Source organism: Pyxicephalus adspersus, chromosome 2 (genome assembly GCF_032062135.1).
Source record: "Pyxicephalus adspersus chromosome 2, UCB_Pads_2.0, whole genome shotgun sequence".
Classification (NCBI taxonomy): Eukaryota; Metazoa; Chordata; class Amphibia; order Anura; family Pyxicephalidae; genus Pyxicephalus; species Pyxicephalus adspersus.
The window spans coordinates 18879570-18904601 of record NC_092859.1 but is presented as its reverse complement, the minus strand read 5'-3'; the positions used below and the strand labels follow the sequence as shown (position 1 = coordinate 18904601).

At 36.5% G+C, this 25032-nt stretch overlaps 3 protein-coding genes across 3 annotated transcripts; all 3 read left to right on the top strand.

The window, feature by feature from the left end:
- Positions 1-2908: 2908 nt before the first annotated feature.
- LOC140324950 (nodal homolog 2-A-like) lies at positions 2909-6583 on the top strand. Its single transcript, XM_072403062.1, has 3 exons — positions 2909-4395; positions 4730-5451; positions 5933-6583. The coding sequence occupies exons 1-3, from the start codon at positions 4113-4115 to the stop codon at positions 6083-6085; spliced, it is 1158 nt and encodes a 385-aa protein (XP_072259163.1). The 5' UTR covers positions 2909-4112; the 3' UTR covers positions 6086-6583.
- A 3568-nt stretch (positions 6584-10151) lies between these two features.
- LOC140324949 (nodal homolog 2-A-like) lies at positions 10152-12019 on the top strand. Its single transcript, XM_072403061.1, has 3 exons — positions 10152-10260; positions 10435-11126; positions 11867-12019. Exons 1-3 carry the CDS (start codon positions 10152-10154, stop codon positions 12017-12019), a joined length of 954 nt encoding a protein of 317 aa, XP_072259162.1.
- A 2226-nt stretch (positions 12020-14245) lies between these two features.
- Positions 14246-15989, top strand: LOC140322335 (nodal homolog 2-A-like). The gene is made up of 3 exons (XM_072398913.1): positions 14246-14372; positions 14707-15428; positions 15879-15989. The coding sequence occupies exons 1-3, from the start codon at positions 14246-14248 to the stop codon at positions 15987-15989; spliced, it is 960 nt and encodes a 319-aa protein (XP_072255014.1).
- Positions 15990-25032: the final 9043 nt, after the last annotated feature.

The window sequence follows — 25032 nt, the reverse complement described above, 5'->3', positions numbered from 1 at the left end:
CTCGTCCGTTAATCAGCTCAGGGCTGATATCGGATGGGAATCTTGTGTGTGTACAGTGCTTGATCATAATGGAAGAGAGCGCAGCGGAGTGCCGCTCTGACGTTCTCCCCCTCCCTTCTCCATGCTGTATGTACAGTGTTTGTTCATGCATGGTACAGTCATTTGTCATTGGAAAGTATTGTGAAAGATTCTTTCCAACGACAATTATTGCACATGTGCACATAGCCTTAGAACCTTCTTTGCTGTGTTAGATCTTGGCAAATCTTGTGTTACCACTGGAGGCAGGTGATTCCTTAATTCTGCCAATCAAAATCTAATTTCTGCTTGATATCTGCATGATATCTAGAGTGCTGATTCTAAATCTGAACTCAGAATTTGCCTATCACGTACAGATTCCAAGGCATAGGCCTGCTATAGCTGTTCAAATGGTCGGTAATTGGGTAATGAGTTTTTATGTGAAGATTATAACAGTTGCAGTTACCACTATGTCTGCTGCCACCTCGCTGAATCACGCCCCCTGGTGGCATGCATGTTCCAGCAGCTGCTGGGCATGTCTGGGCAAGTCAGTGAGTTAACATCAGAAATAGGTAAATAAGGCGAGATGTAGCAAGGGCTTGTTGCGAGTGCCAAACCATCCTTTTGGATAGTACAGCTAGGCGATAGTGAGTCTGTTTTGAGGTAAAGATGAGTAGAACCAGCTGTGTTAATAAACCCGAACAATTTTTGCTACATTTTTTGCAAATATACCCCATGTGATAAACACAAGTACCTAATCAAGAGGGTGAGATTTGCTTGCTTAGTAATACTTTGGATGTTGAATTGAAGATCAGGATAAAAGCTGGGCACCTATATCTGCTGTCATGTGTGTTACGTTGGACTAACACAATGGTTGAATGGGAAAAGGTATAAAATGCCTTTTGCTGTCCCTATGGTTTGGCGTGAGCCACAAGACCATCGCTTGGACTGCTTTTTCTGTGTAAGAAAATTGCTGGGTTTTTTAAGAAGACAAAGTCAAAAATCGCCTATCCTGATTGTGAATCTGCTATAAAGCCAGTGCCACATGGTGCAGAGAATCCAGTGCCAATTTTTTAATTGTGTATTGAGTTACTATATTCAACAGAGGTTTGAAGAAACATTAAATTCCTAAGTTTCTCTTATATGTACATATGGGTTTACTTTAAATACACACAAATTACATTTATAACTAAAATTGTAGAGATATTACTAAAAAAAGGTAACAATATAATCCTGATCAGAATCCCAAACAGTTTCAAAATAAATAAAAAATTACATAAATTGTTATATTGTAAAAATTGTTATAAATCAAATAAATTTAATGTCATCTTCAGGGGAACATCTTCTAAGACAAAGCAAATCTTGAGAAATCACAGGAGATCTGGGATGAGATGACCTGGCTGAATTATTTTACCTCACAACCCTCTACATCAGTGTTTTTTTAGCCTTTTTTTACCATAGTTGTACCCCTCGAAAGAATATTCAGGTATTTAAGGAACCCTTGCTATAATTACTCATTACTCAAGGAACCCCCAACAACCCTGGATGAAAAACACTGCCCTACATGGTTTGTCATTTCAACTAGTCCTACCTTAGATTTGCTAAATTTATATAATTAAAAGCTTTGATTGTTTAATGTTTGTCATTTTCTGGTTAATATGGAAATTAACATATTTTTATTTTTTTGTTTTACAGAGTTTGGTGAAGCTATTCAGTACAAAGCATGTTGAATGTTCCTCCTGTGCCCCAGTGATCATGAGGCATTAATACTAACAATATAATATACAATATAATATATTAACATTATAATAATAACATACACTTATACATTATTAAAAACATAAAAGAGTTTTTGTATTGATTGAAAACATTTTAAAACAATTATGAAATAACATTAGATTACCATATAATGTGTGGTCTCATGCAAAGTGTTCTACACGTTTCACGAAACGCAGTTTGCTTCATCAGGAACATGGAGACCTACAATATTAATATTTTAATAATACTAACAATGATTTTTCAACAAAACAAAATACAATTGTAATCCTCATAAATATTAATAATAATAATAATAATATTAATATTAATGGTACAATAACAAAATCATATAACTTGAAATATAATGTACAGATATTGTATGAATATTAATAAAACTAATGTATAATAATATACCTGCTTTTAAAGAAAATGGTAATGGTATTCGGGAGCTTAAGTTGTTGACTTGTTACTTTATCAGCTTATTACAACTCATTTATATAGTTAGCTCATAGAATTTTGTACAAGTGTTAGTTACATGCAGAAGATGGCTTAACACCTGACAGTTAATTTGACAGCCTTTACTGGTAATCCATGTGTGGACATATTTTTAATCCATCCATATATTATGCAAAGGAATCCTAAGGATTTCACTTCAGTCTTAGAAATCTTCAGTTAAACATATTCTGAGACAAATCTCTGAGAAAGCAAATCATAACAAATTGCAGGAGATCTGTGATAAGATGACTGAATTATTTTACCTTGCAACCCTCTACATAAGTGTTTTTCAACCTTTTTAACATGCGTGAACCCCTTCAAAGAATGTCTTCAGGGAACCCCTTCTGTAATACTCATTGTATACACACAAATTACAATTAAAACTGAAATTGTAGAAATATTACTTAAAAAGGTAACATTAAAATCCTGATCAGAATCCCAAACAGTTTCAAAAATAAATTAACAAATTACATACATTTTTATATTGTAAAAAATTGTTATAAATCAAATGAATATAATGTATTTATTTTAATAACGTGTTTAATAATTTTCTTATTTAAACCATCTTTATTTGATGTTGTTTGCAAGTTGTTATACAAGCCCTATATTAAATAATAAAAGAGTTTTGCCTAAAATAACCAGATTCCATCCTAATCAACTAATGTAAAGAAGAGTGGGCCAAAATTCAACCACATTAATGGTTCTGATTTACTAAAAGCTCTCCAAGGCTTTGGAAAATAGACTATCATGGGAGGACCTGGGGGATCCAGCAAACCTGCAACAATTTTCTAAAAAATGTTTCCTATTATTTGAGAAATGTTTTCAATCCCAAACCAGAACTATTACAGGTTTTCTTGATCACCTTGGTTATCCTGTCGGCCAATACTTTCCTCAATAGGCTTTGGGAAACCCTATCATATATAGGGTTGATTTCTCATAAGGTCTCCTGAGGTGCAGCCTACACCGGGTACTCTGAAATATATTAGTACCTTGAATTTCAAGATATCGGGTCACATGTTTAAAACCCTCTGAAAATACAACTTTGGGGATGCTGTTTGAAAAGCAAGTGCTTCTAGGAACCCTAAATTGAACATGCAATTTGTGGACTCCCTGGGCCACCTAAAAAGCAGGGAGCTATTTAAAAATAATTTCAAATTGTATGCCTACCAGATCATGAAACTATGACTTTCATACTACCATAGGCTACCCTGTCTGCTTTCCTTCCTTGAACCCTAATTTCTCTGAGAAATGGGAAGAGGAAACTGAAATTGTGCAAGTGGGGGAAACATGTGGCTAACATGCTCCAAAATATCATTACTATGGCATCATAACAACATAAAAAACTCAATCTATCTAAATACTGCTCTGCAATGTAACACAATTGTCTGCTTGCCTTGAACTCTAATATCTCTGGAACATGGAGGTGTAAGATACTTTTCATCTCTAGGGCATCATTAGAACATAAACAACTCTACCTATCAAAAAGTCATGGTAAGGTGAAGGACTCTGGTCTCTGGAACAATGAGGTGTACACATTGTGACATGTGGTGGAAATGATACCTTCATGGAATTAATAATCCTCATTTGAATTTTACATTGTATGCTTATAGGATTGTATGTGTTACTAACAACAAGGTGAAGATTTAACACATGACACTTACCTTGACACCGTTTTGTGGTAAGGTCCATGACACAAAAGGTCAAAAGTGTGAACATAATTTTAATCCAACCATATAAAATGTGAAGGAATCCTAAGGACCTCATTTCAGTCTTGGAGAACCTAAGAGAAACATCTCCTAAGACACAGCACATCAAGACAGAGCAAGACAGAGATCCGGGAAGAGATGACCTGGCTGAATTCCATTCTTTACCTTACAGCCCTTTCCATGGTTCAAGGATTGCCTCCTTTTCTGCAAGGAAACCAAAGTACAATTCCACTTCAACTATCCAACCATGGATTAAGAACCTCAAGAAGACCTGGACAAGCATACTCTCATAACATGAAGTCCTCTCCTTTCATGATGGAGTTCTATCAGACCCTTCTTATGGGGAATGGCACAGGACTGTCCAACCTGGAACAATCTGTCCTACAAGATTCAGACACCGTCCTTAGTCTTACTGCCAAAAGTAAGTACCTTACTCCTATTAACATACTTTATCATATATTACAGTGTTTTCTTAATTAAACACTGAAAAACCTAATTCAAAACTTAAAAGTGTTTTTAGGGCCTTATTTTTCTCTAAAACACCTCTGTTTTTGCATCAAATATGACAAATTTGCTGTTACAATTTCACATACATAACCTACTTACCTAAAGGTTTATATTGAATGGTAAACATTACTTTAAATGATATTACAATATATATCTAAATGTGTATTACATGTTTATTGGTTTAATAGCTGTCTATTTAAAATAGTGATAATAATATTAATGCTATGTTTTTGTCATATTTTCCACAGGATGCACCAAGATGGACAATCATCGATCACTATACTTTGACATGTCCTCCCTCTCGAGCAATAATGAAATTCAATTGGCAGAGTTAAGAATTCACCTTCTTCCTTCAGAGGAAACACAAGATATGACACTGCAGATCTACCACAGCAAAGAAGATTCCGGGAGGCTGCTTCTGGGATCCGTCCACACAGATTCCTTAATACCATTGGGTGGCTTCTGGAAAGTCCTAAACCTCACCAAAATTTTGAATACTTATCTCCACACGAGTCGCAGTTTTAATGATGAAGACTTCATGAAAGAGAAAAGCTCACCCCAGAGGGATCATGAGAACAGCTGCACAGATATATCTACTGATAGAGTTGTACTGATGGTGTTCACTAAAGATCGTCCTTCTACTAACATCAATGGACATCTTAACTTCATCCAAACAGTAAAGTCATCTAAATATGTGATGTCACCAAAATTAACAAGTGAACAAGGTATTAGTAGACACAAGAAGACCAGAAATTTACAACTGCACATCCGTAAGAACAAATACCCTACCAACTCAATTGAAAACGGAAAATCCCTGTGCCTAAGAGTTAATATGATGATAAATGTTGACAAGTTCGAATGGGGTGACGCAGTCATCTTTCCCAAGATATTTAATGCCTACAGATGTGAAGGAGCCTGTCCCATTCCCTTGAGTGAGTCCTTCAACCCCACCCCCCATGCCTTTATTATGGTAAGTGTCAATTTTTTTTCGGATAAATGTCATTTCTATAAATTCCTAATCATTTATTATACCATTTATTATTTTAAAAATGCACGCCATTAGACGGACTGCAGTGTAGGAAGAATCAATGTCTTTGATGAACGATGAGTCGGAACAAAGCAGTAATGCCACTATTGTATTCATTGTATGTATTTTTTAATATGTTTTTAGTGGTTCTTTTTGATATTTAGAGGAGTGTCAGGTATCTTGACTCCTAAGGACAGGCAAGTCAATTTCAAATGTTGAGTCCAAATTGAATGAGTCAAGAAAAGTCAGCAATAAATCGAGTTATTGTTACAATTTTTATTGGGGTTTGTCATTCCTACTAGCCCTGCCCTAGGTTTAACAAATGTATAATGTTAAATTAAATTTTTTTGTTGTTTATTATGTTTTCTTTATCATTTTCTGGTTGATATGGAAATTAACATATGTTTATTTTTTTGTTTTACAGAGTTTGGCGAAGCTATACAATACAAAGCATGTTGGATGTCTTTCCTGTGCCCCGGTGAAGATGAGGCGCTTTGCAATGCTTGTGCATGAAGGTGATAAGGTAGTGATGAAATACCACAATGATATGATTGTAGAAGAATGTGGATGCCAATAAAGTTTATCAAAATCATGACACAAAACTCCGCTCATAAAGGACAAAGACTTTATAAAGGACGTATGTTTTTTTAATTTTGAAAATACATTTTATAATGTACAGTATATTATAATAATAATATTCGTTAAATAATGAACATATCTGCTTTTAAAGAAAATATGTTGTTCAATTTCTAAATATAATTATATGTAATGTAGTTATTGTAATATTAAATGAAATCTAATATGTATTGTATACCTACAATAAATGTATGTATTTCATTTCCTAAATATGACATGTAATGTACAGGTATTGTATGAAAAATAATAAAAAAAATCTAATGTGTAATATTATATTTGCTTTTCAAGAAATTACGTTTTTATGCCAAATATATAATAATATGTAATGTACAGTTGTATAGATAATAAATAATATGTAACAATACATCTGCTTGCTTTAGGAAAATATGTTTTTCAATTCCTAAAATATATTGCTATGTAATGTACAGTCATTGTATGTAAAATATTAAAAAATAAATAATTATTAATATAGATGCTTTGTTTTGTTGTTTTTCCAGTCTTTGAGAGTATTGACTGACTCACTGGTAATGGTATTAGGGAGCTTAAGCTGTTGACTTGTTACTTTATCAGCTAATTACACCTCATTTACATAGCTAGCTGATAGAATTTTGTACAAGTGTTAGTTTTATGAACAGGATGGCTTAACACCTTTACTTTGACAGCCTTTACTGCTAATCCATGATCTCAAAGTCTTAGGCGTGAACATAATTTTCATCCATCCATATAAAATGTGCAGCGCTGCGTAAGATGTTGGCGCTATATAAATCCTGTTTATTATTATTATTAATAATAAAAATAATAATAATAATAATAATAATATTGTGAAGGAATCCAAAGGACCACATTTCAGGTATGGAAATCCCTTGATGAACATCTCCTTAAACACAGCAAATCAAAACAGAGCACCTGAGATTTGGCAATAGATGACCTGGCTGAATCCCATTCTTTACCCTAAAGCCCATTCCATGGTTCAAGGTTTGCCTCCTTTTCTGCAAGGAAACAAAACAGAATTCCTCTTCGACAATCCAACCATGGATTACGATCCTCAAGCAGACTTGATGGACAAGCATACTCTTATAACATGAAGTCCTCACCTTTCATGATGGAGTTTTATCAGACCCTCTTTATGGGGAATGGCACAGGACTGTCCAACCTGGAACAATCTGTCCTTCAAGATTCAGATGCTGCCCTTAGCCTTACTGCCAAAAGTAAGTACATAACTCCTATTAACATACTTTCTCACACAGATTCCTTCCTAACACTGGGTGGCTTCTGGAAAGTCCTAGACCTCACAAAATTGTTTGAGATCTGGACATGAATACTTATCTCTATCTGAGTCGCAGTTTAAAGACTTTATGACAGAGGAAAAGTCACTTTATATAGGCAGAATGACGTGACTGGGAAGAGACCATGTAACAAATATGTACTGGCATCTGTAAACCTGGAAAAGATTTGGTCAAGGACTGAAAACATTTGCCACATAACAGGAAATTATTTGGAGAGATTTAAAAAAACAGCCCAATATGGTTGTCTGGAGCTTCCTAGACAGAGCTGACTAGAAAGGGTTCTGGGGTAAGTGGATCTACCGGTATGGGGAGCACAGATCCCCTAGTCCTGAAGGGACCATAATCAGGAGCACCAGAGGATTAAATATATAAACCTTGGGTTTTCGGTTAGTCTAAACAATCTAATAAAATAACACATTTAGATAATATCTTGCTACATAAAACCAGATTAACTGCATGCCTATGTGATGTGTACAATATAAGATGGATTTCTGCATAAAAGGTGGAGCAAAAGCCCAGACACGTGTGGCTCCAAAGCCAGTGATTAAGAATTAGGATGCTCTAGATCAATGTTCCTGGACCTCTTTAACATGAAATAAATTCAGGTCTTCAGGGACCCCCTGCTATAAGTACTATAGCACAGCTCATAGCACAGCAGTATGTTGCTCAGTAGGAAGAATCCCTCCCACATTGCTGGCCATTGGGCAAGCTGACATTCATACAGATAGCCAAAACGATTATCGGAATCTGTCAAACTGACATGAGAAGCACGAATTGCTCATTGCTCAACGCACCCCTAACAACTACTGGAGGAACCCTAGTTGAGAAATTCTGCACTGGAATAAAAACATGAAGGTTTCTAATATGACCCTAAAGTATAGAAGGCCTAACTGTTTGTAATAAAGCGGTGTCTGTAATATTCTGCATACCACCCCAGCCTAGGCATTTCATAAGCAGAGCAGATAGATGTTGTTGCCTGCTAATCCTTGGTGGTGTCACATGGTGAAAAAGAGATAAAAGATGAGCAGGCGTGAATACTAAAGAATATCATAAACCTGATTTATAAAAATGGTGCATTATTAATTTCATGGATTAGAAATGAGATTACCAGAGACATCTCATTGATAAGTGCCACTTCTGGCACTCTGCAGCAACTCCGGCTCCGGACAGATTAGGAAGTGTCAAAGAATCTTCTTCTGCTATTCCCAGGTACTGTCTGCCACCCCAAGGATTACTGCCCTGTATCTCAGGATGGAAGTATGCCATGTCCCAGGACATGTATGTAATACCCATCTTTTGCCTTAAATATCATTTTTTTGGAATAAAAATAATTAGCACTTTATTTATGGAATACTGATCTATAATTAAAAAAAAAAACAAGGAGGTTTCGACTATGATTCTAAAGTACAGAAGACCAAACTGTTTGTAATAAAGTGGTGTCTGTACTAATCTGCAGAACCCCCAGCATGCCATTAGCAGGGCAGATATTGTGTTGTTGCCTACTAATCCTTGGTGGCGTTGCATGGTGAAAAAGAAGCAACTTACCTACCAGATTGTGCCAGTGAAATGCAAAAAACAACTGAACTGCCAGTCAATTTTGGGTGTAAAGGAAACCCTTGTGTGTATCAGGAATTAATGAACTCCTGTGTGCCTGCACTGGAGTAACATCATCCCAGCTCAGCCAATCAGGATGGCCAAAGAAAAAGATGAATGAAGGATGGTGGTGCCCTATGATGGATTTATGTCATCCTGACTTGGCCAATCATGACGGGCAAGAAAGAGGAAGAAGATGAAAGGGAGATGGTGATGGTGGAATGCAGATAGCAGAATCATGGGGCTTTAGTTCTGCTTTAAACCAAGATATATGGCAGATAAATGCCCAATAATACCCGTTTATGTCATTGGAGGGCATTTGGAGTAATAATAAATGATTGTAACAATTTGGGGGCATTTGGAAGGCATTTCTGGGTCTTTGGGGGGTGTTTGAGAGGCATTTATGGGCAGGTTTACTCTTCCCAAACACTCTAGGATTTCCTTTTCAGCTCTTCAAGAAATGCTCTGGTATTGACTGACTCATTGAAATAGATAGGAAATAAACATTAAGTTTAAATGCTGTGTAGGTTTAGCCTAAGGATTTTTTAAATATAAGTCAATATGTAAGCTATATAATAAACAGACAATGTTTTCCCAAAACTTGGTTTATGATATATGAAAATCAAACACTTTCATAAAATATTACATTTTTTATATTAGTTTTTCTTGACTTTCTTGATTTTTCAAACAACATATTACACCTTATTTAATGCTTATATAGTTAGCTGATAGGATTATGTAGAGGTGTTACTTATTTTGAACTGGGAAGACTTAACACCTGACAGTTACCTTGACAGCTGTTGATTTTCATTACATATAAGGTCATAGGTGTGAACATATTTTTTCTCCCACCATATAAAATGTGAAGGAATCCCATGGATCTCAGTTCAGTCTTGGAGATCCTCTGAGCTACATCTCCTGTGACACAGAGTCAACAAGATCTCAGAAGACATGACCTGGCTGATTTCCATCCTTTACCTGTCAACTCTCTCCATGGTTCAAGCATTCCCAGCTTTTCTGCATGGAAACCAAAGCAGAATTCCTCTTCAACAAGCCATCAATGGATTGACAACTGCAAGCAGCCCTGATGGATAAGCATACTCCCATGATAGGAAGTCCTCACCTTTCATGATGGAGTTCTATAAGACCATCTTTATGGGGAATGGCACAGGACTGTCCAACCTGGAACAATCAATCCTTCAGGATTCAGACACTGTCCTTAGCCTCACTGCTAAAAGTAAGTACATAGCTCTTATCACAATAACCCTTATCCTAATACAATATGTTTTAATTGTATTTTCCACAACGAAAAGTATATTACATTTTTTTACTACATGTTTAATATCTGAGTATGTCTTTTTATTACAGTTATAATGATATTAATCTTATGTTTTTGTCATATTTTTCTCAGGATGCACAAAAAAGGACAATCACCGATCACTTTACTTTGACATGTCCTCTCTCTCGAACAAAAATGAGCTTCAACTGGCAGAGTTAAGGATTTACCTTCCTTCTTCTGTGGAAACACAAGATATGACACTGCAGATCTACCACAGCAAAGAACATTCAAAAAGCCAGCTTCTGGGAACCTTGAACATGGATTCTTTCATAACACTGAATGGCTTCTGGAAAGTCCTGAACCTCACTGGAATTTTGAATACTTATCTCCAACTGAATCAGAGTTCCAATTATGAGGACTTCATGGCAGAGGAAAGCTCACCTCAGAGGGATCACGAGAACAACTGCACAGATATATCTACTGATAGAGTTGTAATGATGGTGTTCACCAAGGATAGTCCTTCTCCTAACATCATTCAAACAGTAGAGGCCTCTAAATATGTGATGACACCAAATGTAACATATGAACAAGGTATGAAAAGACAAAGAATGAAGAGATTTGCAAAACGATACAACTTCACAGAAAGAAACATAGAACACAAACCATCGCTGTGCCGAAAGGTTGATATGATCGTAGATTTCGATACGTTAGGACTGGGGGACATAGTCATCTCTCCCAAGAGATTTAATGCCTACAGATGTGAAGGAGCCTGTCCTATTCCTTTAAATGACATGTTCAAACCAAGCAACCACGCCTACATTAAGGTAATTGTTAGTTTTTCTTTTTTTGTGATAAATGTCACTGCCCTTTCCAGAAATTTCTAATGATAAGTACCATTTAAAGTTTCTGGCAAAATGCATGCCATCAGGCAGATAGTGGTGTAGTAGGAACTGATGGGATTGTGATTGAAGAAAATTATCTTTAGTGCTTTCATTATATATATTGTACAGTAAACTCCCCATTATCCGGCAACCACAGGGATTGGTAGATGTACTCTCTTGCTGCTTGAGAGTTACTATCAAAATAGTACTAACAAAATTATATTAGTATTAAAATACCAATATTTACATCAATCACTGGCTTACTGATGGCATTGCATGCCTAATTTAAACTGTTTTATTATACTTTATTTGGCCAGATGACAAGCCAGTTGTTTGAGATTGCTGTTTGTTTGAATTCTGGATAATGGTGAGTTTACTGTAAATACTTTTAAATTATGTGTTTAGTGGTCCTTTTTGATTTTTAAAGGTGTACCAGATATCTGGACTCTTAAGAACAGGCATGTTACATTCAAACGTTGAGTCCCAATTTGGACAAAGTCAAGAAAAGGCAGCAATATATTGAGTTATGGGTATAGCATTTGATTAAAAATTGGCATCCAAGCCAATCCCACCTTAGTGGATGCTTAGATATTGAGCTAAGTGTGTTGGTTGTTTAATGTGATTGTTTTTTTATTTTCTGGTAGATCTAGAAATTAACATATATATTGTTTTTTGTTTTACAGAGTTTGGTAAAGCTGACCAATCCGGAGAAAGTTGATTGTTCCTCCTGTGCCCCAGTGAAGTTCAGACCCATGTCCATGCTATTGTACGAAGGTGGAAAAGTGTTGCTGAGACACCAGGAAGATATGATTGTAGAGGAATGCGGATGCCATTGAAGATCTAAAAAATCCTGAAGAGAAGCTAAGTAATCAGAGGATTCTGAACAGAGCCAAAAGTAATCAAAATATTCAAAATAATGACTTTGAGTGAATGATGAGAGAAAAGAAAACTTCCATTGCTGGACTGCACTACTGACATAGACATGAAATCTCATAAAGCACAAAGGCTTATCAAGAGAATATTTTTTCCACTTCCTAAAATATAATAATATGTAATGTACAGTTATTGTATAAAGATTAATAATAAAATATAATATTATGAATGTATTTGCTTTTAAAGAAAATATTTTTTATTCCTAAAATATATTTAACACATAATGTACAGTTATTGTATGAATGATTATAATAAACTATGATATTTATTAAATATACCTGCTTTATTTTGTTTAATATTTTCTGATCCCTGAGAGTACTAATTGGGTAATGATGAATATATATAGAATATAATTTTTTGAAAATAATCAGTCATTGTGTATTCAGTTACAATCTACAACAACAGAGGATTGAAGAAACATTGAATTCTTAAGTTTCTACTGCATGTACATATGGGTTTACCTTAAATACACAGAAAATATGTTTATAACTGAAATTGTAGAAATATTACTAAAAAAAGTACCATTAAAATCCTGGCCGTGATTCAATGTATCCTTATTAAAGTAAATGGTAAATTTAAATAAAAAAATACATTAGAATCCCAAACAGTTTCAAAATTAAATGAAAAATTACATAAATGTTTATATTGCAAAAAAAATTTATAAATCAAGTAAATACTTTTTTTTATTTTAATAAAGTATTTAATACCATCTTTATCTTATGTTGTTTAAAATTGTTATAAAAACTCTAAACTAATCAATAAAAATAATTTGCCTAAAATGGCCTAAAAGTCCAGATTTTATCCTAATCCAAAATGTTGTGAGAAGACCTTATGGTGAGCTGAACCAATGTTGTAAAGAGTGGGACACAATTCAACCATAGCAATGGTTCTGATTTATTAAAGGCTCTCCAAATGTTTTCAATCCCAAAACCGATCTATTACAGGTTTTCTTGATCACTTAGGTTATCTCATCAGACAATATTAGGCAAACCCATAGTCATATATATAGGGCCAGATTTCTCATAAGGTCTCCTGGGGTGCCACCTAGGGTGTCATTGTAAGAAGAAGAAGCATTTGGTGTGTACAAATGGGTCTGTGCAATCCAGAGAAGCGTGTTCAATCCTAAGGGTGTGTACAATGATGTCATTAGCAGCACAATGTGATGGCTGTGTCTATAAAGGCTGGAACAACTCACTTTGTTCAGACCTTCATGTCTCCTGAACCAAGGGTTGTAATGACTTGACATTTTCAGGGTACACTTGAATTTCAAGATATGGGGTCACAAGATTAAATATACCACTTTTGGGGTGCTGTTTTAAAAGTAAATACCATAGAGCACATGTGGACTCCCGGAGCCACCTACATAGCAGGGAGCTATTTTTAAATAGAACATAAAAATTTATGCCTACCTATGAAACTATGACTGTCATACTAGGCTGCCCTGTCTGATTCCCTTCCTTAAACCCCAATTTCTCTGAGGAAAGAGAAGAGGAAACTGAAATTGTATGTGCAAGTGGGGGAAGCTTGTGGCTAACATCCTCCAAAATTTCATTACTATGGCATCATTAAAAAAATTTAAAACTCTACCTATCTAAATGCCTCTCTGCAATGTAATACACCATTGTCTGCTTCCCTTCTTTGAACTCCATATTCTCTGTTAAGGAAAAGGACTCTGGTCTCTGGAATAATGAGGTGTACAAATGTGGTGGAATTGACACCTCAGTGGAATTAATAAACATCATTTAAATTTTTCATTGTATGCTAATAAGATTGAATGTATTACTAATAACCTTGACACCCTTTAGTGGTAAGGTTCATGACACAAAAGGTCAAAAGTGTGAACATAATTTTAATCCAACTATATAAAATATGAAGGAATCCTAAGGACCTCATTTCAGTCTTGGAGAACCTCTGAGGAACATCTCCTGAGACACAGCACATCAAGACAGAGCAAGACAGAGATCCGGGAAGAGATGACCTGGCTGAATTCCATTCTTTACCTTACAGCCCTTTCTATGGTTCAATGATTGCCTCCTTTTCTGCAAGGAAACCAAAGTACAATTCCACTTCAACTATCCAACCATGGATTAAGAACCTCAAGAAGACCTGGACAAGCATACTCTCATAACATGAAGTCCTCTCCTTTCATGATGGAGTTCTATCAGACCCTTCTTATGGGGAATGGCACAGGACTGTCCAACCCGGAACAATCTGTCCTTCAAGATTCAGACACCGTCCTTAGCCTTACTGCCAAAAGTAAGTACCTTACTCCTATTAACATACTTTATCATATATTACAGTGTTTTCTTAATTAAACACTGAAAAACCTAATTCAAAACTTAAAAGTGTTTTTAGGGCCTTATTTTTCTCTAAAACACCTCTGTTTTTGCATCAAATATGACAAATTTGCTGTTACAATTTCACATACATAACCTACTTACCTAAAGGTTTATATTGAATGGTAAACATTACTTTAAATGATATTACAATATATATCTAAATGTGTATTACATGTTTATTGGTTTAATAGCTGTCTATTTAAAATAGTGATAATAATATTAATGCTATGTTTTTGTCATATTTTCCACAGGATGCACCAAGATGGACAATCATCGATCACTATACTTTGACATGTCCTCCCTCTCGAGCAATAATGAAATTCAATTGGCAGAGTTAAGAATTCACCTTCTTCCTTCAGAGGAAACACAAGATATGACACTGCAGATCTACCACAGCAAAGAAGATTCCGGGAGGCTGCTTCTGGGATCCGTCCACACAGATTCCTTAATACCACTGGGTGGTTTCTGGAAAGTCCTAAACCTCACCAAAATTTTGAATACTTATCTCTACACGAGTCGAAGTTTTAATGATGAAAACTTCATGGCAGAGGAAAGCTCACCCCAGAGGGATCATGAGAACAGCTGCACAGATATATCTACTGATAGAGTTATACTGATGGTGTTCACTAAGGATAGTCCTTCTACTAACATCAATGGACATCTTAACTTCATTCAAACAGTAAAGTCATCTAAATATGTGATGTCACCAAAATTAACAAGTGAACAAGGTATTAGGAGACACAAGAAGACCAGAAATTTACAACAGCACATCCTAAAGAACAAATACCCAACCAACTCAATTGAAAACGGAAAATCCCTGTGCCGAAGAGTTAATATGATGATAAATGTTGAGAAGTTCGAATGGGGTGAAGCAGTCATCTTTCCCAAGAGGTTTAATGCCTACAGATGTGAAGGAGCCTGTCCCATTCACTTGAGTGAGTCCTTCAACCCCACCCCCCATGCCTTTATTATGGTAAGTGTTGACTTTTTTTTCTCTGATCAATGCCATTGCATTTTTCACAAATTCCTAATCAGTACCATTCAAAATTCAAAAAATGCGATGGGTCGATGGTTTTTAAAACCGATGAGTCGGAATAAAGCAGTAATGCCACTACTGTATACATTGTATGTGCTTTTTTTATTATGTATTTAGCAGTTGTTTTGGATATTTAGAGGAGTGTCAGTTATCCTGACTCCCAAGGACAGGCAAGTCAATCTTAAATGCGGAGTCCAATTTGAATTGAGTCAAGAAAAGTCAGCAATAAATTGTTACATTTTATTAGGGTTTGTCAGTACAACTAGTCCTAGCCTGGACTAGGCAATTGTATAATATTTTAAGTTAAATGTTTTGGTTGTTTATTAGGTTTGCTTCATTTTCTGGTTGATTTGGAAATTAACATATTTTAATTTTTTCGTTTTACAGAGTTTGGTGAAGCTATACAATACAAAGCATGTTGGATGTCTCTCCTGTGCCCCGGTGAAGATGAGGCGCTTTCCAATGCTTGTGCATGAAGGAATATTAAATAAAAAATAACACGTAACAATACATCTGCTTGCTTAAGAAGAAAATATGTTTTTCAATTCCTAAAATATATTGCTATGTAATGTGCAGTTATTGTATGTATAATAATAAAAAATTAATATAAAATATTATATACTTGCTTCATTTTGTTGTTTATCCAGTCTTTGAGAGTATTGATTGACTGGTAATAGTATTAGGGAGCTTAAGCTCTTGACGTGTTACTTTATAAACTTATTAGACCTAATTTACATAGTTAGCTCATAGAATTTTGTACAAATGTTAGTTTCATAAAGAGGATATCTTAACTCTTGACAGTTTCTTTGACAGCGTTTGCTGGTAATCCATGACATGAAAAGTCATGTGTGAACATATCCAACCATATAAACCACTTTAGCCTTAGAGATCCTCTGAAGAACATCTTCTAAGACATCGTGACAAATCACAGATATGGGATGAGATGACCTGGTTGAATTATTTTAACTTGTATCCTTCTACATCAATGTTTTTTGACCTTCATAACATGGCTGAACCCCTTGAAAGAACTTTCAGATCTTCATGGCACCCCCTACTATAATACTCATTGCTCAAGGAACCCCTAACAACATCTGGATGAATCCTAGGATTCCAATGAACCCTGGTTGAAAAAAGCAGCTGTATGTGGTTTACTGACTTTTCTGCAAAGAAACCAAATTAGTCTTCCACTTCAACCATGGATTGGGAACTCCAAGCAGTTTTGATGGACAAGCATACTCTCATATTATGAAGTCATATCAGACCCTCATTATGGGGAAAGGCACAGGACTGTCCAACCTGGAAAATCTGTCCTTCATGATAAAGAAACTGTCCTCAGCCTTACTGCAAAAAGTAAGTACATAACTATATCAATGGTGGCTGACAGTACACTTACATTATATGATTCCCATACCTAAAAAAATATTTTGCTTGTGACTCTCATTCCAGAGAAGTTTCTATCCAGTCCATCTGGAATACAAACCCTACATTTATCTGGCTCTGGACTAATCCATTTTTGGAGAATGGTCTTTCACCACCAGAGATACAATAAAATGAAGCTTGGTACAACCCTTATCGACTTGCATCCTATGAAGTCAGTCAGGGTCCCAAACAAAGCCCAGCCTAGGGTCTGAGATAGGTAGCCCACTAAGTGTTTTTATTTTGGGGCAACTCTAAAAACATGTGGTAAAAAATGGCCTTCAGGGACCAACATTTAAGGCAGCTTAAGGTAGGACTTGTCCCCATTCGGTAAGAGTGGTGTAGGGAGAATTTAGTCCCATGCTGGAGTTTCAATGTCATTTACCTATACATTGATGAGGAGACCAATTTCCAGGCTCTACAACTGACTACAATTGACACAGGGGTGTCAGTGGGTTTGGAGTAGACAACAACTTATCCAATGGGTTGACCCAATTTAAAGAGGAGAGGTCCTTAATAATTATAATTGCATAATATCTTATTTGCAGATAAGCAAAAGGTTTGTTTCTCAAAAATGGATATAAAGAGGATGCCACCTCATGAGATATGGTGTTTTTAAACAAACCACAAAATATTTTAGTCTCAGAAAACAAAACCCAAGGCACGCTGCCACTGAGGGCATCTGCAGAAGACAAGTAAAATCTGTGTTTCCCCAAAGGGGAAGGAAGTACGAGGAACGACTAATAAGCTGAAACCTTCCTCTAATCATGTTCCACATGTACCAGCAAGAGTACAGGAGGGGATTTTGAAGACCCTCTGGAGGCAATAGGTCCTTATTGATGTGCAATAAGTAATTAAAACTCATATTTGGGATCATTTGTTGATCTAGTAGAGTAAGTATAATTAGGTGTACCAAGTATCCAGTCCTTCACGTAAATAGTAATTGCAGCCCAGCTGTACAACTCTACTTCTTGGAAGTTTAGGCCCCTATTTTTACGGGCTGGAGGAAGCACATAGTAAGATGAGCCTGTTTATCTGCCCAGATAAAGGCAATGAACATTTTATAAAGATCTTAGAGCTCCTTAGGCCTAAGTATTAATTGATATCTGAAGATTTAGCTTTTATTTCTCCAGGTTTATAGAGCAGCCTGAAAATACTCCATAATTTGACAAAAGCTGCAAAACAGCTGGCAGACCATGTCTTGGTTTGGCTATGATTTGCAAATGCTGTGACTTTAACCCTTTGGTTACCCATGAGTATACCCTCAAAGTCTAGGGAGTGTTCTAGAAGTCTCAGTAAAGGATTTAATGCCAAATAGACAAGAACAGGTGAAAGCTGACACCCCTAACGAGTTTCCCATGTCATTCCAATCAGACCAGAAAGAGTTCCACTAATTAGAAGTCTCATTATGGGGTTAATATAAAAGTATTGTTTTTTGTTTATCCTCTGGAGGCAACCTGCTCATTGGTGCTGATCACTGCCTCCTGCTAAGTCTTCTTAAATTGAGTCGACCCCTGTGTTAAGTAGTCTTTATAAGTTTTTATAACTGCCCTTTTATAATGTCCTGCGCCTGTTATTCCTCCCCCCTATGGTTAGTGTATTCCATAATGTGTCCCCACATTACTGCATTGATGGTGTGCCAAAGAAGATTGGGGAATCACAATGTTCCAGGTTGTCATCCAAGCTGTTGGCCCATTGTTCTTTAACAAAATTGCTAAAATCCTCAGACTTAGCTAAACATGCAAAACTCATGAAAAACTCACAAAAAAACAAAAAAGCCAAACCAAATAGTTGAAGGAGAGAGTTTGACATGTTCCAACTCAGTTCTCTTAATAGCTTACATCACTCAGCTTGATAAAGTTAAAGGCTACTTGGCGGTGATCAAATGTCTTAGTTTCTCCGTTCCAGGTCACACAAAGCGTGGCTGGATACATTAATGCAAACCTGACCCCATCTCCACCAGCAAAATCAGAATCTTGCCATCTCTGATGCACATTCTGTTTTCTTGCGGTAAATTCCCACTTCTTTTTGTTGGAAGAATGGAAGAATTTCACTATAACCACTCTAGACCTCTGATTTGTTGTTGAACATCCGGGCCCTATACAATGGTTCTTTCCACTGTTCATGCTGTAAGAGAACGGAGATTTAAAGCCAGCATAAGATTAAAAGTGACAAGGTGGAGCCGAACTTGCCCCTTGCAGTGCTCTGGTATGCCAATGAAGAGAAAATTGGAACGCAATTGCTATTTTCCATATCTTTTAATGTTTTTGCTTAGTAGTTTGCTAATTTGCTATGATTGTTCCAGAAATGTATCCATGTTGATATAGGTGTTAGGATGTGAGCAGAAAACAGGTCCCAGGTAATGAAGGTTTGACCCCCTGATTATTAATTGACCATTTTCATTTTCTAGGCCTATGATAATCTTTAGTTTTCACACCTATTCATGTTTGATCTCTTATTTACCATGTGACACCACCAAGGATTAGCAGGAAACAACATCTATCTGCTCTGCTAATGAGATGCTGAGTGTTCTGCAGATTAGTGCAGACAACACTTTATTACAAACAGCTTGGCCTTCTGTACATTAGACTCATAGTAGACACATCCATGTTTTTTAAAAATGATGGATCAGTATTTGTCAACCAAGGTTTCTCCAGAGGTTCTCAGGGGTTTTTGAGAAAAGAGCAATGTGTGCCTCTCAAGTCAGATGAACAGATTCCAATGATCGTTTTAGATATCTGTATGAATGGCAGCTTTTCCAATGGCCAGCAATGTAGGAGGTATTCTTCCCAGTGATCACCACACAAATGTACTGTAAGCTGTGGATATGATAATTATAGTAGGAGTTGCCTGAAGACCTCAACATTTATTTTAAGGGGTCCCCCATGTTGCAAAGTTTGAAAAACATCAATCTAGAACATCCTAATTCCCAATCATTGGCTTTGGAGCCAGATGTGTGTGTGTGCTGTTGCTCAGAACTATTAGGCGTCAATCCCTTTTTATTGTACTCATCACATAGGCGTGCTTTTAATCTGATTTTATTTAACAGAATATAATCTAACATGGTATTTTATTACATTGTTTAAATGATCAGAAGACCCAAGGCTTATATATTTGATCTTTTGGGATACCTGATCTTTGTCCCTTCTGGATTAGGGGATCTGTGCTCTCCATAACCCCACTTACCTTGTACTCATCACTAGCCAGCTCTGTCTAGGAATCTCCAAACAACCATACTGGGCATGATAATCTAATTCTATAACATTCTGGGCAAGATAGATTATCTTTAGAGATCCTGGGTGATCCGGCAAACCCGAATGCATTTCATAAAATAATTTCCTATTATTTGGCAAATGTTTTCAGTCCTTGACCATATCCATTCCAGGTTTGCAAGTGGCAGTACCTATTTGTTACATAGCCTAGGACCAGTCACATAAATCTCCCTATAAAAGGGAGGGGCAGAGAACAGAATGTTGCCTCAACAAAGAGGTAATTTACTGTTTCTTATTTCCAGGCTCCTGTGTGGCTTATCCAGACTTTCCTTACAGGCAGGTAAAAGCATACGGAGTTCTTGTATTTACTGAGCCCCCTGTATAAAACCAAACATGATTCCTAAAATTTAGGTTGAACTTACTGTATAGAAATTTGTTTTCATATTTATCATGGCATATATGCAAGTATTCCATAAGTAAAAATGCTGTCAATTTACTGTAGGTGTTGGAGATTTTTGTGGTCTGTGAAGATAGTGACCTTGTGAGGAGAACCCTTTAAGAGATAGCGCCATTCCTCTAGGGCTAGCTTGATGGCAAGGAGCTCACTGTCTCCGATGAAGTAATTTTTTTCCGCTGGAGAGAATTTGTGTTGAGCTCAGGTGGGGGTCTGGTAGAGAACAGCCCCCACTCCAACAGACGAGGCAATGATGGGAGCTACCAGCATAGAGTAATTTTGGATGAATTGCCGGTAATATTTGGTGAACCCCAGGAAACACTGAGTAGCCTTGAGGCCGCAGGGTAGTGGCCAGTAGGAGATGGCTGTAACCTTCTTGGGATCCATAGAGAGACCATCCTTGGAAACCATGTTATATTTAACATAAATACAATGTCATATTTAACATGTCATACATGCACATATTCAATAAATAAAAATGCTAATTATTTTTTATTCCACAAATTGTTATTCCAAAAGATGGGTATTACAGACAGAGATGTCCTAGCTCATGGCAAGCTTTCATCCTGAGATACAGGGCAGTAACCCCCGGGGTGGCAGACAGTACCTGGGAATAGCAGAAGAAGATTCTTTGACACTTCCTAATCTCTCAGGAGCCGAGGTTGCTGCTGGGTGCCAGAAGTAGCATTTATCAATGAGATGTTTCTGGTAATCTCATTTCTAATCCATAAAATGTATTAATCCACCATTTTTATAAATCAGGTTTATGATAGTCTTAAATATTCACACCTGTTCATCTTTTATCCCTTATTCACCATGTGACACCATCAAGGATTAGCAGGCAACAACAGTTTGGTCTTCTATACATAAGGGTCATAGTGGAAACCTCCATGTTTTTTTTTGTTTCTTTTATTCTAGAGCAGAATTTTTTAACAAGGGTTCTATACACACAGGGTTCCCCCAGTAGTTGCTAGGGGTAGTAATTATTGAAGGGGGTCCACGAAGACCTGAAATTTATTGTAAGTGGTCCCCCATGTTAAAAAGGTCGAGAAACACTGATCTAGAGCATCCTAATTCCCAATCATTGGCTTTGGTGCAACATGTGTCTGTACTTTTGCTCGACCTTTTAGGCAGAAATCCTACTTACATTGTACACATAGGCATGCATTTAATCTGATTCAATGTAGCAAGATGTTATCTAAATATGTTATTTTATTACATTGTTAAAATTATCCAAAAACCCAAGGTTTTTACATTTAATCATCTGGGGCTCCTGATTATGGACTTCTCCCTTAAGGAATAGGGGATCTGTGCTCTCCATAGATCCACTTACCTTGCAACCCTTTCTAGTCATCTCTGTCTAGGAATCTCCAGACAACCATATTGGGCTGTTTTTTTAAGACTCTCCAAGTCTGGAGAATATCTTGGGAGATCCAGCAAACCTTAAATGCATTTCATTAAATAATTTCCTGTTAATTGGCAAATGTTTCCAGTCCTTGAACAAATATATTTCATGTTTGCGGCAGTACCTATTTGTTACATGGTCTCTTCCCAGTCCTAGCTCATGTTAAGCTTCCATGCTGAGATACAGGGCAGATATCCCTGGGGTGGCAGACAGTACCTGGGAATAACAGAAGACGATTATTTGACACTTCCTAATCTGTCCGGTGACGGAGTTGCTGCAGAGTGCCAGCAATGGGATGTCTCTGGTAATCTCATTTCTAATCCATGTAATTTAATAATCCACCATTTTTATAACTCGGGTTCATGATAATCTATAGTTTTCACACCTGTTCATCTTTTATCTCCTAATCACCATGTGACACCACCAAGGATTAGCAGGCAACAACATCTATCTGCTCTGCTAATGGATGCGGAGGCTGAGAATTCTGCTAATTAGTACCACTACTTTATTTCTAATAGTTTGACCTTCTGGACTTTAGACTTATAATATAAGCCTCCATGTTTTTAAAAATTCTACATTATTGTTTTTCAACCAGGGTTCCTCCAGTAAGTGCTAGGGGTTTGTTGAGCATGAACAATGTGTGCCTCTCAAGTCAGTAACAGATTCCAATAATCTTTTTGGCTATATGTATGAGTGGCAGCTTTCCCGATGACCAGCAATGTAAGAGGCATTCTTCCCACTGATCACCACACTAATGAACTGCAAGTTTTGAATATAGTAATTATAACAGGGGTTCCCTAAAGACCTGAAATGTATTTCAAGAGGTCCCCCCATGTTAAAAAGTTTGAGAAACATTGAACAACATTAAACTTGTCACAAACGTTCCTTTAGCCTCACCAAGAACTTCCTAGTTGCAGCTTCAAGTCTCTCTTGATGTACTGTAAATTATAGCTCTGCTTGTATGATCAACAACAACAGGTCCCAGGTCCATGCACAGTTTTAATGTGGGTTCTTAATGGCAATTGTGTGTTGGCAATTGTGTTGGCAATTGTGTTCTTAATGGCAATTGTGAACCAAGGCCACCCTAACAAGAGGCAGCTGAGATCATTGAGGCTTGATAAGAAACTTTTAGACACCTCCTCTAGAGGAAGTTGTGAATGTTCCCATCTAGGTACTATAATCTGGTTTTATACTGGTTTCCATGCAAATAACCCTTTCTTTTCCCCATGTAGTGTAAAAAGAATGAATCTGGTAATGGTCCTCCCCTAGAAACATATGCTCATCTCTTATTTCTCCTGTGCTAATAAATTTAGGCTTTGAGGAAAACCCTGTGTAAGGTCCAAATCAAGTTATTTTCCTTTGACACCTCAACACACAGGCAGCATAGGCATCAGAGAGATCCAAGCCAAATCCAGAACGTTTTACTCCTGTAATTCCTAAGTAAGTCTTAATGTGCATGCTTATATTTGGGTAAAATTGCTGAAAAAAATTATATTGCTTCTTCCTGCTGGAGTTCTTTTTTGGATTGTTTTTCATTTTTGTGAACTTTCTGGCTACTACAGTTCTGAATGTTTTACTACGGTCCCTTTCTAAGTGTGTCATGGCCTACCCTATTCATATTACTTCCTTCTCATTCTGTAAGGTAAAGAATGGAATTCAGCCAGGTCATCTCTTCCCGGATCTCTGTCTTGCTCTGTCTTGATGTGCTGTGTCTCAGGAGATGTTCCTCAGAGGATTTCCAAGACGGAAATGAGGTCCTTAGGATTCCTTCACATTTTATTTGGTTGGATTAAAAATATGTTCACACTTTTGACCTTTTGTGTCGTGGACCTTACCACTAAACGGTGTCAAAGTAAGTGTCATGTGTTAAATCTTCACCCTGTTGTTAGTAATACAAATAAAATCCTATAAGCATACAATGTAAAATTCAAATGAGGATTATTAATTCCATGAAGGTAAAATTTCCACCACATGTCACAATGTGTACACCTCATTGTTCCAGAGACCAGAGTCCTTCTCCTTAACATGACTTTTTGATAGGTAGTGTTGTTTATGTTCTAATGATGCCCCAGAGCCAAAAAGTTTCTTACACCTCCATGTTCCAGAAAGATTTGAGTTCAAGGAAGGGAAGCATACAATTATGTGTTAAATGGCAGAGCAGCATTTAGTTAGGTAGAGTTTTTTATGTTGTTATGATGCGTTAGTAATGACATTTTGGAGGATATTAGCAACACGTTTCCCCCACTTGCACCTACAATTTTTTTCCTCTTCTTATTTCCAAGAGAAATTGGGGTTCACGAAAGGGAAGCAGATATGGTAGCCTAGTATGACAGTCATGGTTTCATGATCTGGTAGGCATACAATTTTAGTGATTACATATAAATAGCTTCCTGCTATGTAGGTGGCTCCAGGAGTCCACAAATTGCATGATCAATTTAGGGTTCCAAGGGTCACCTTATGATAAATCCAACCCTATATCTATATATGACAGGGTTTCCGAAAGCCTATTGAGGATAGTTTTGGCCAATAGGATAACCAAGGTGATCAAGAAAAACTGTAATAGGTCTGGTTTGGGATTGAAAACATTTGCCAAATGATAGGAAACAATTTTTTGAAAACCATTCCAGGTTTACCGGATCCCCCAAGTTCTCCAATGATAGTCTATCTTCCAAAGCCTTGGAGAGATTTTAGTAAATCAGAACCATTGATGTGGTGGAATTGTAGCTCACTCTTTTTTACAACATTGTTTCAGCACATTCAGCTTCTCACAGCTATTCGATTAGGATGAAATCTGGACATTTGGGCCATTTTAGGCAAAACTCGTTGATTAGTATAGGTTTTGTATAACAACTTGCAAACAACATAAAATAAAGATGGTTTAAATAAAAAATTAAAAAACATGTTATTAAAATAAATACATTATATTTGTTTGATTTATAACAATTTTTACAATATACTGATTTTTTGGGATTCTGATCAGGATTTTAATGTTACCTTTTTTAAAAATATTTCTACAATTTCAGGTATACATGTAATTTGTGTGTATACAATTAG